The sequence below is a fragment of the Aethalodelphis obliquidens genome, unplaced genomic scaffold (genome assembly GCF_003676395.1).
Source record: "Aethalodelphis obliquidens isolate GAN/ISIS:26980383/991018 unplaced genomic scaffold, ASM367639v1 scaffold12, whole genome shotgun sequence".
NCBI lineage: Eukaryota > Metazoa > Chordata > Mammalia > Artiodactyla > Delphinidae > Aethalodelphis > Aethalodelphis obliquidens.
The window spans coordinates 11269288-11281424 of NW_020837956.1; the positions used below are offsets into that span (position 1 = coordinate 11269288).

Sequence of the window (12137 nt, forward strand, 5' to 3'; positions counted from 1 at the left end):
TGAGAGCTGCATCAGAGTCTCAAGATAGGACGCTACAATCCGCATTTTTAACTAGCTTCCCAGGTGTGTCTGATGTGAACTCCACAGCGGGTCTAGCCTTTCATCCTGCCAAGTCATTAAGGATTTATAAGGATGAATGAGCTGTCAAGAGAGCAAGGGCCTGATGCAATGCTCCTGTATTAATTATGGCGAAGTGGTGTATTGGCAATGATAATGCTTCTCTTGGAAAGGGCAATGAATGGTTCGTCGATTGCTGCATTAGATCTTTCCCAACTTAACCTTAATGCTCAGCTTTTACTCTTCTCTGTAGTTTTAAAAGCTGCAGGGCTTTCACATTAAGCAGCCTCTTGGTCTTTATTCCCAAGTGAGCTGCAATCTTTGAGGGAAATACCAAAAGGGAGAATCTTTTGGAGTTCTTGGCTGGGGAATTAACAACCCCCCCCCCCCCCCGGCCCCGCAATCCTTATCTGCTTGTGTCAGCAGCTCCTAGCCAGCGTATTGCTGTGCAGGTCTGGTAAGTAGGAAAAACACGGAGTGAGGATTTCAGAGAAAATCATTGATACCTCCCCGGATCCCTCCGCTAAAGGAAAGCTTCCTTTAGCGGGGGGATAGAAAGTGGAGGAAGAAAGATATATCTGGCTGAACAATTTCAGAGGTGAGAAACGGGTGGGCGAGCCGGGGTGGCGGTTCTGTCTGTGGGTGAGGGGAGGAAGGTGGCAAAGAAAAGTTGCAGCGTCGGTCTGCGCGTGTACTCCATGGGCTGGGCGCCGGGGAAAGCGCTAGCGTGCGGCCGGGACGCACTGCGGGGCCGAGAGCCGGGAGGACGTCGAAAACCTTCTCCGCGGCCGAGGCTGGGAGGCTGGAATTGCTGCCCGCCCGCCCGGAGCTCCAGAAACGCGCCGGCTCCTCTCGCCCGCGGTGGCCGAGGCCGCCGGGGTGGGGGCGCGCGGGGGGCCGGGGCGCCGGCGGCGGCGGGGCGGAGCGCGCGTGAGAGCGAGTGCGAGGCTGCGGGCGGCGGGCTGGCGGGCGAGTGTGCGCGGGAGGAAGGGAGGGAGGGGAGCGGAGCGCGCGCGCCGCCCGGGCCCCGGCCCTCCCAGCCTCCCGGCCTCCGCGCTGCCTCCCGCCCGCGCGCACCGGCTGCCTGCCGCCGCCGACGCTCCTGCTCGCGCCGGCGCTGCACGGGAGCTTGCCCGCCGCCGCCCGCTTTGTGCTTCCCCCCGAAGATGGGAGCGACCTTTCCCAGCTCGGGAGCTATTTAAAAGGAGGGAGTGCGCCGGCTTTCCTACTAACGTGGAGGAACGGGGGAAGGATCCAGCCGCACTCCCCCAAACCAGGTAGGATCTTCGGAAGGGCAGCAGAAAGGATTTGGTCAGATACCGCCAACTGTTTTCCATTTGTTCAGAAGGCTACACTTCCCTCCGCTTTGGCAAAGGACCAGCTCCTAAATTGTGTGTGTCCCCACCCATTTTCTGGGGGTGTCCGCGCTTCTCGGGGAGTGAAATTGCTCTGGCTGGTGCGTCTGGGCGTTGAGGGTGCCCGCCTGCCAGTGCCGGCTGCCGGAGCAAGAAAGGGCTGCTGAGGAGAGATGCTGCACCCTGCACCGCGCTGGGCTTAAGGATTCAGGGCGCGAAGAGCGAAGTCCACCCGGAATGCAACGCTGCTGGGGATCCAGGCGTCCCCACCCACTGGGCTCTGCTCCGCGGTCACCCCTCCTCCCGGTAATCCCTGGGGTCTTCCCCAAGGCCACACTCGCGAGTCTCCTCTTTTCCGGCCAGCCCTGGGTGCTCCTTCAGCATCGACTGCGGAGAGGAGGGAGGTGTGGCCGGGGCGGGGGGACAGGCAAGGGAGAGAAGCGGCGGGGGAGTGGGCTGCAGGGTCCCAGTCTCTGGGCACCCAGCCCGAGTGTGCGTTGGGGATCCTGCGCGCAGAGGCATCTTTCCCCAGGACATTCGAAGGGAACTTTGCCGCTGCATTGTCTGCCTCCGGAGCTTCGCTGGCTCTTGGGGAAATGGTCTGTGTTCCGAGACATGAGGATATCCTTCTTGGATCCTCCTTAATGAAGAAGAGGGAGGTCTTATGGGTGGCCGGTAGGCTACAGACACCAAATCCACCCAGGCGATGCTTTTAAAAATATAGTATGTGTGCCTCCGTGGTTTTTCAGTTCCCCCTTCCCTTATGCATTGTGTTGACTGATGAATGGCTTGGGCCGGCAATTCGTATTTCCCTCTCCAGACAAAGTGGCAATGGTTGGGTTGGGAGCAGAGTGATCAAATTTAACAAAGAATTTTGTGAGAAAAAGCAATGTGCTTGGTGTCCGCAGTCGCTGGAAAGAAAGTCCTGCTTTGCACTAGGTATTTGTTTAACCCCTCTTTGCCTGGCTCCCTTGCTGGCGCTGTCTACTGCTAGTCAGCCACTAGTGGTTGTGAATATAACAATACAAACTTTGTCCTGCTGGAGATGTAAAGACTAAAAAAAGAAAAAAAAAAAAAAAGGATATCAGTAGGAGGTGAAGTGGAAGAAGCTTTTTAAAAAATGACGGATGTAAAGACAGTACAGGCATCCCTATCATGGAGGAGCTAGTAGAGTAGGTGGAGAGTCTGATCAGATCTGGTTAAAGGCATAGCTTAGGTCTCTCCGAATAGGAGCAACTGAACATCCACAGTCTAGCATCTGTGTGAAGATTTCCTAAGGGAAATGGGGTGCAACCAGGAGGGGATTCTGAAAGCATACCTCCCACCCACACTCCCCAACACACACACACACACACACACACACTCACTCACTCACTCGCACGTTTTCTCTTTCTCAGAGCTACTTGTGCAGCAAGTCAGGAAAAGAGGGAGGAAAATGTATTGAGATGTTTCATTCATTTCAGAAAAGAAAACAAAGCCGGAATAGGAGTGATTGCTTTGAGGCTCCTCTTTCAAATCCTGTGTTGCTTGAATTTACCTCTATGGGTTTGCTAAACTTGCTTAATTGTGAGGTTAGTCTCGTGTGAAAAAAAGGAGGAAGAGAGAGCTAGCTTGCTCCATCTTTGGGGCCTTGAGAGTGAGAAGGTGGGGAAAGATCCCCTTATTTCCTCAGAAGCACTATGTGTTTTCTTAAATGGTTTTCATTTTAGGGACTCTGCCTGCTTGAAGGATTCCATTTGGATCTGAGGGCTCTTTAGCTAGGATTTCTCCCACCTACTAAAAAAGGAGCCTTAATTTTTTCCCCCTAAACTGGCTCTTTTATTAAATATGGCATGATTAATTCCCAGGGAAAAAGAAAAAAAACTGGACAGAGGTAAACTGTTGTTCACTACTGAGCTGTGCAGGGACAGCAAAGAATGTAAGTGTCCATGACAATCAGACTTCCTTTACTCTGTCTTAAAAGCTTAGCAGGGCTGGAAGAGGAGTGTAACAAATTAAAAGAATATGAAGGCTGTGCTTTATATCTCTCTATCTGTGTACCTGTCTACCTACCTACCTACTGTCTATCTTTCTATTTACTTTATCATTACTATTTAATGGTTTCTACTGTATCATTTTGGATTAAGTACTAGATGACCCTTTTGTTGACCATGAAAGGGAAGAAAAATGCATAGCCCTAGCAGTGCTTTAACTACAAATGAAATTACAAAAGGAAGGTGAAATTGCAAAAAGAAGGTGAAGTATAGTCAGTAACACCTACAGGACTATTTGCAGGAATTACATTAATTGCTCTTTCAAACTTACTATGTGTTGAAAATAAAATATTCCAGGAGAGCTTCAGCATTTTGTTAGCAAGCTATATTTAAGATGTTTTTTATCAGACAAAAATAGACTTTTATTTATCTTGCAAAGTAAACGCATAGTTCCTTCCCTGTAAGTACTTAATCTGTTTCTTTGACAAAATAAATGGTGAGAAAAGCTCTGTAGATCCAACGAAGTTGCAAGTACAAAGCATACATTTAGCTCATGGATGGGTTTTTCTCAAAGTAAGTACATTTTAGGACTGTACCATCTGATTTTCATGTTGCAATTCAGTAACAGAGGCCCTTTCTCCGTGATGACTTCAGGTAGAGGAAGAAAAGCACGTAGGTAAGAAGCGAGCAGTCTGCCCCATCAGCATGGAAATAAACAAGAGCTAAATTGGAATAGAAAGTAAATCTGGAAAAAGAAATACACAATTAAAAGAGGATGGTAGAGCACATACCTTGCAAGCTGGATATTTTTGCTGTATGTATGTATGTTGCTTTTCTCTAAAAATTGTTGCTTTACATTTGCTAACAACTTAGGAATCAGGGTGCTGAGATCTCACTTCTTCCAGATCCTTCCATCCTCTTTTATTTTTTTTCCTCTGAGGGATAAATGTCTCGTCAAAACGTCTTCCAGTATCATCCATACCTCATGGTCCGACCTCTCGTCATAACCTCTACCAAACGGTTTCCCATCTGATCCAATTCTTCTGCTCCCTCTTGTGGCAAATGTTCTCCCTGACTTTCCCTAGATTTCAGAATCCGTTCCCTCAGCTGCCTATCACTTAGGTTCTAATTTTCAGTGGTAATTGATGCTAACGAAGGCAGTAGGTTGCTGAACTCGGTGCTTCCAATTTTCTCTCTGAACAAAGGGAGGTCTATCCCCTGGAGACGTCCTTGAGATTTAGTGGAAGTAAACGTCAGGTGCTGTCTGACCCACTGAGAGGGACTGGGTTCTGGGAAAGTGAGCTTTCAGAGTCTTGCCTCTGAGACTCTGATTTGGACTCAGGGCTAGTCCAGTGGGGCCTCATTAAGTGAAGTGGGATTATTTTCAGTTTTCTTTTTTTCTCTTCCAAAAGATACCTGTGTGTGAATGTGTCTGCATCTGTCCTCTCTCTTTTTCTCTCTCTTCCTGCCTCCCTCTCTCCCTCCTCAGCCTCTCACACGCACGCACGCGCACACACACACACACAGGCCCATGCAGGCCAAAGGGCACATGCATACGCACGTGCGCACACGCACACGCACACACTTCACAAAAGATATACAGCACATATTTTGAAAACAACTAATCAGTGATTAGGTTCTCAATAGGGTTTGTAAGTCAAACAGCTCATTTTCTGAACTGGAGGCTCCGAGGGTAAACTACTCTTACTGGCATGATTTCCTCACAAGCAGTTGAGAATACAGATGAGACCAGGCGTCTTTTTCTAGCGTGTTGACTCAACTTGGAAGACAGTTGCTCGCAGCCCATGAGGCCTCAAGTGTTTGTTGTAGGCTCTCTTTGTTGTCAACTATGTTTTGAACCCTAAGTGTTTTATGTCTACATTTGTGATTGTCCTTTGATCGGCGCAGACAAGAGTGTATAGTAAGTAACAGGATAGACCAAGGTTCACGAGAATCCCATTTTCTCGCTACCTGAAACTTTCTAGCCAATTTCAGGAGGAGGAGGAGAATGTAGGGAAGGAGAAAAGTCCTGAAGTGACGGAAAGCAGCTGAAGTGATGGAAGTGTGTTTGTGATCAGGGGCAAGTATGTTATAGGCAGCTGTCTAGAAAGTGATTTGAGAAGCACAAAACATCCCTGGATTCAAAGCATTTATCCTTCAGCCAGTGTAGGATCAGAAATTCTCACTATTAGAGACATTCATTTGAATAAAGTAATTCTATCTAGTAGATCGCTAATAGAACGCAACGAGATTACCTAGGAAAGAGCTACCGTTCCTTCTCACAAACCATTCGCATCTGTTCATTTACTAACTTGGATTGGTTTATCAGATCAGCTGGCAGAAAAGTTCTGAGGGCTGGAACACAGGATGATGCAGAGGAAGTGAAAGAAGTTTGAAATGGGTTGCTGTCCAGTTAGTGCCCCCAGAGGGCCATTCTGATGGGGAAGTACCCGGGAACCAGGCTGCTGAAGTGGGGTGTGGGGGGGTAGAGAGTAGCCAGACAGAGGCAAAGATAAACTGTCACCCTGACATTTTACTTCTGGGTCAGCAAAGGTAACAAAAATTTGATCTTTCTTGAAAATTTACTCTTCTGAGAAATGGGTGAAATATGTCCCGTAGTGTGAAATCATATGCTTAAAGTCTTGAATGGCTTCTACTGTATCATTTTGGAATATTCATACTATAACCTAGAACACTAGTGTGATACTTGTTTGGACAAATGTTTTTTTTGCATATGTAATAGACATAGGAACATAAATGTAAATATTAGAGTCCATCTTAATTTTTTAGTTTAGTTTATTTTTTTAAAATGACATGTCACTTTAAATTTTTATTTATTTATTTATTTTTGGCTGTGTTGGGTCTTCGTTTCTGTGCGAGAGCGTTCTCTAGTTGCGGCGAGCGGGGTACACTCTTCATCGCGGTGCGCGGGCCTCTCACTGTCCCGGCCTCTCTTGTTGCGGAGCACAGGCTCCAGACACGCAGGCTCAGTAGTTGTGGCTCACGGGCCCAGTTGCTCCGTGGCATGTGGGATCTTCCCAGACCAGGGCTCGAACCCGTGTCGCCTGCATTGGCAGGCAGATTCTCAACCACTGTGCCACCAGGGAAGCCCCATCTTAATTTTTTAGAAAAGACAGAAAAGTCATCACTCTGTAGATGTCATTGCATGTGAAGTCAGAATAAGTTAATAATTTCCTGGTTGAATCTAATGTGAAATGAAGTCAAACAGACAAGAGAGTGATTCAGCAATTTTCTTCAACCCAACTGTGATATTTATTGAGCACTCAGTGTATGCAAGGCACTGTGCTGGGCTTTTCAGAGAATGCAGATGCTGAAGAGGAGTTATGTGATGTTTGTTGAATACCCATTATGTTGCAGACATCAGTCTAAGCACTTTGTACATGTTTTCTCACTTAACACCGTTGCAAGAAAGCATCCTGATCTTGACTTAAAGATGACGACTATGGCTCGGTTAACTAACTTGTCCAAGAGTGAATAGGTGATGGTACCCGTTTTTGAGGCTGTTTCAAAGCCATGCGCAAAACATGCTCTTTGCGCTGTGTTCCCTGTTCTTAGGGATGTACGGTCTAGAACGCCTAAACACTGGGCTGAGTGAGGTAAATGGATGGCTGCAGCTATCTAATGAGCCCAGTGCTTTAGAGTTGAGAGGAAGAAGAGAACATTGGAAAAGGCTTCATGGAGGAGGAGGAAGCATTTTAGTTGGTTCTCAAAGAGTGAAAGGACTTTGCAAATAAATAAAGCCTCGCTATTTTTAAAACATGTAAACCAGCCCCAGCTAATTTATGACAAGGACCACCCTGGAGCAAGGTTAGGGCCATTTCCAGACTTCAAGCTAGCTGCATGTCCCGGTTAAGACCATGCCATGGGAACTGTGGATCTGAAACAGATGCTAGCATAAATCACTGCTCACATGTATTTTACACGGGAACCCAAAATTGATGAATTTCCAGCATGCCTTGGAGGAGAGAAGCTGTATCAGTCTGAGAGGTGAAGCAAGGAACAGACCTTAAATTTGACGGTTATGTTTTCTGGGCCATCACAGGTGGTTTTTCTTTCTTTCTTGAGCACCGAATGGCTCTGATGCTTTCTCCCTTGAGCTTCTCCAGTTCCTCACTTCTGCTTCCCCCTAGAGCACAGGACCCAGGGCCCCCTTTGGCTCTGCTCTGTTCAATGTATAGCACCCAGTTGCAGCAGGTTTAGAGAATGGGTCTGCTTACTCTGCACGCCAACCTCCACTTCCCCTCTGCACCTTGGTAGTGCCCCCAAAGTGAGTGGCATCAGCCAGGGGCAAAAGGATAGAGCTTGGGGAGGGGCTCAGTCACGTGTCACATGTCCCTCAGAAGTTGCAGGTTGTCACTCTTCCAAAACCATCTGCCTTTCAAATGTTGGGGGATGTGAGCCCCCTGGAGCTGAAATTTGTGAGTTGATGTTGGACACAGTTGTTGACTCTTCCCCCCCCCCCCCCCCCCCCCCCCCCCCCCCCCCCCCCGCCCTTAACTCCTCACTTTCTTCTCCTGGCCATGCAGCTGCCCCTGGCCCTTTTTCAGAACTTCTCCTTATCAGTGCTCGTGCTGCTTAGACCCATAGCTAGCACTGGAAGACACATCAGAGCTCATCTAGTTTTTTTATTAACAAATAAGCAAATGGAGGCCATAGGAAATTAAATGACTCAATAAGAGTGAAATGGGACATTATTGAATCTAGATCTATGACTCTGAAGTCATTTCACCAAAGTTACATCTCCCTTTTTTCTTTGATAATATAGAAGCCCTCTAGAAATGTGCCTGTGTCTTCTGGCCTCAGGAGTCCGTGGATGTCTAGCAATGATTTCCTCAGGTGGAAAGAAAACTATGAATTTGCTTCTATATCGAGGATATTGACAAAAGCAATGAAGTTCCCTATGGTACTCAGACCAGAGTTCTCTGAGGTCAGCAGGCATATCATGTTAGTTTTAATATTTGTTTGAATTCAACAAATGGCATATTTAACATTGCGCAAGATCCTTAACTTTTCTGTGCCTCATTTTCTTCATCTATTAAATGGGAGTAATAGTAGTAAAGAACCTTATGGGGTTTTTGTGAGGAATAATACATTAATGCTTGTAAAACATTTGGAACTGCCTCTGGCACCTGAGTGCTCAGTGAGGATTGGTCCTTACTACTTGAGAGATGACCAGTGAGAGAGCACCGTTTCTACCTGTGCGCCTTTATGTGGACATGCTAATTGCGAAGGTCGCCATGGAGAGCTTGAAAATAAGGGCATACCTAAGGACTACACCAAAGGTCACAAAGCTGTTTTTCAAAGCCACATAGTAAATATTTTTGGCTTTGTGGACCACAGAGCCTGTCACAGCTACTCAACACTGCTGTTGTAGCATGAAAGCCATTGACGATACTTAAATGCGTGAACATGCTGTGTTCTGTAAAACATTGTTTACTTACACTGAAATTTGAACATCATATAATTTTCAGGTCATGAAATATTGTTTTTTTAAATTTTTTTCAATTATTTCAAAATGTAAAAAAAATTAAATAGGCATTATAAAAACAGGTGGTGGGCTGAATATGACCTGTTGGCCATAGTTTGCCAACTCTTTTTTTTTTAATAGATCTTTATTGGAGTATAATTGCTTCACAATACCATGTTAGTTTCTGTTGCACAACAAAGCGAATCAGTCATATGCATACACATGTCCCCATATCCCCTCCCTCTTGAGCCTTCCTTGAGACACAGATTGTAAGAGATACACACAGGCCGTCTTAGGGGGCTGCAGGAAACCCAGCAATAGGGGTTGGTGTCGTGGGAAGAGATCTGGCCTAGAAACTTAGACACCTTGTTTTAGAGCCTGGCTCTGTCACTTCTGAGATGCATGGCTTTGAAAAAGTCTTTTAAGTTATGATGGCCTGAGTTTTCATGTGGGGGAAAAAGGGGAAGGGGCAACGTGAGATGACTTTTAGGGGCCTTCCTGGCACTAAACGCATTTTAATGAAGGGGAATTGGACATTTGAGATGGGTCATGGAGGACGGGTAGAAAAGCATGAGAAAGAAAAACAGGGTGCATATTTGGGTAATTTTTATTTAGTAGCTCAGTTGTCTACCAGGAACAGTAAGCCTGGGGAGTTAGACAGGCAACATATAGATGACCTTGAATGCCAAAGTGAGGGATCAGAATATCACAGCTTGGGGTTGTTAGCCAAATTCCTCAGTTTTACAGACGAGGCTGAGAAAGGGAAAATGACTTGTCCAAGGCCACATGACTGGCCAGTGAGAGCCAAGACCAGCACTCATTTCTTTTGGCTCCTAGACCAACGACCCTTCCAATCTACCATATTGCCCCCAGCAGCATGCAGTTAGTTTCAACTGTCTGACTATGACCTCAGAGGGGAAAACTCTCATGTAAATTACGGAAGCTGTTTTTAGTATTGTCTAAACATGATCTCAATGCCCAGCATATCTAAGAAGGTAGGTCTGTGAGTAATCCCATTACAGAGAAGGGTAATTGCATAAGTGTTAACCTAAGGCCTTGCACTACAGCAACCTTTAGCCTGACTTCCTGCTGAGTGTCTTTTAAAAAGTTTTGACTCATGTTATTTCATCAGCAGTCTTCCCTAATACCCTAGTAGGTCAGGTTCTCCATTACTGACTCTTGTAGGACTGTGTTTTTCCTTCATAGCATTTATCAATTAATAAATGCTTCTTTCTGTAACAATTTAAATTAACATCTATCATCTGTCTTCCCATCTAGATAATAAATTCAGGGAAGAGAGAGATTGTGTCTTGTTTAGTTCATGGTTCTAGCCCCGCATATCTTGCCAGATGTATAATAGACATTCAGTGTTTGCTGAATGAAGGAAGGAATGCATGTTCTCTCATTAGTCATTGATCCTGGTGAAAACAGTCCTTGCTTAAGCAAGGACTTAATAGGCAGGTTACTATTTTCACTTGTTAATGAAATGATTAAATGATGAGTATTTCTTTCTCCACTAAATTTTTTCTTTTTCGAAAGCTCCTATGTAATCCTCACCTATCACAAAAAGACAATAACATAATAGCTGTGGCATAGTTACCAACATTAAAACCATAAGCCATAAGCCGATATTTAAACAATTCTTCAAATACAGGTGTATGGGATTGGTTTAAAGGACATGTTCACTAGATACCTTACCTAGTAGAGAAACTGTATGTTTCATAAACTGTGTTCAGGGTTTTGTGTAAAAAGTTCATATTTTCCCTCCCAAAAAGCTACTCAATTTATTTCTGTAAACAAAAATTTGGTTAGTTCCTTTTTAAGCTGCTTCCATTTAAAAAATGGATTTTTTTATATACATACACACCTAGTTTTAGACCCATGTCACTGTGTATATTGTCAGGAACTTTAGAATATTGATGAAGAGTCACCATTATGTGAGTATCAACTTGAGGTTTTTTTTTTTTTTTTAATTTCTTTTTACTTCCTACTTCTGTTCTCCTCAAGAGCATCTTATTCTTTAAAGGATTATGCTTTTTGACTATGCAGGAAAATATAAAAGACCTACAAACTTCGAGTTGATAGGGTCGTATCCCCCAAACAGCAATCTGCTGGAAGATGAAGCTTAATGACTCAGGGAGAAAGCTGATGAAATTCACCAGCCTCTCTTCACATAACCAGTATTTTCCTTATTAAAAAAGATTTTTTTAAAAAAGACATCTGCATGTTCCTATCACATAGCTAGAAATTGGAGTCTGTGTTAAACATCCCCAGTCCCAAGAGGCAGACTAGAAAGTCAGAAGAGGGACTGCAAAGATTTACCCTTGAGTTGAAGGAACAGGGGAGTTGGTGAGGCTCCACCCAGAGCCCCTCATGTAAAGAGCACAGGTTTCCTCACCGCCTAAGCCTTCCAGTTTGGGGTTTTTGTTGCTGTGTACTGTTGACCTCTGTTCAGGGCTTGTGGACAGAACCTGATTAGAAGGTCTCTGAAGACTTCCGTGGGTCTGCTTCTTTGTCCTGTGTCTAGGTGGAGTCCTAGCCATCCTTAGCTGTTTCTCCTTAAGGAAAGCAGAACAAACCCTTGGCAAAATTACCAAGTACGTGTAAGTTACTCCCAATGATTTAATCTCCTCTTTGGGAGGCCCTGTTGATGCTCCTGTTAGGGTCCATTTTTCTCTACCCTCTTCTGTCTTACCTCACACACACAGTCACCAAGGGGCTTCATATTTTGATGCTGTCTGGAGTCCCAGTCTGTGACAAGGAGAGCCCATCTGATACACTATTTCATATCAACAACTTACTGATATTACAACAAACGCTATCTTCTAATTTTAAGGTACTGCCTTCCATCAAGGACCTTATTTAAGTCCTCTGCTCTCCAGTCTTTGTTTGCTAAACATGCCCGATGCCCTTTATGCCAGTTTTTTCCTCCTACCTAGTTCTGCCTTTCTACGCTACGTGCCAATGCCAAGACCATCCCTATCAGAATCACCTAGGGTGCTCGGGAAAATTCAGATTTGGGGGTTCCTCCTTAGAGATACTGTGTATCTGATGATAGGGCCCGGTTGTCTGCACTTCAGTGAGTTTTCCAGATGATCCTTAGGTGACCTGAAGTTGAAAAAACATTGTTCTATGCCTTTTGTCATATCATTGCTTCCTTCTGGAATGTCCTCAACTCTCTCCGACTTCTGTCATCCTTCTAGTCCCCTCCTTTTATGGAATTTTCCATATTCTTCTATTCATGGTCATTTGAGTAACTATTAC

At 45.3% G+C, this 12137-nt stretch overlaps 1 protein-coding gene across 8 annotated transcripts in view; it reads left to right on the forward strand.

Moving 5' to 3' along the window:
* Positions 1 to 541: 541 nt before the first annotated feature.
* SLC8A1 (solute carrier family 8 member A1) overlaps positions 542 to 12137 on the forward strand; it is a 346328-nt gene continuing 334732 nt past the window's right edge. For 3 of the 8 annotated variants that reach the window (XM_027113306.1, XM_027113296.1, XM_027113297.1), the window contains exon 1: positions 1344 to 1718. In XM_027113306.1, coding sequence (XP_026969107.1) covers positions 1650 to 1718 — 69 coding nt within the window. In that variant the 5' untranslated portion in view covers positions 1344 to 1649. The other 5 variants (XM_027113298.1, XM_027113299.1, XM_027113301.1 and 2 more) reach the window with 4 other exon arrangements.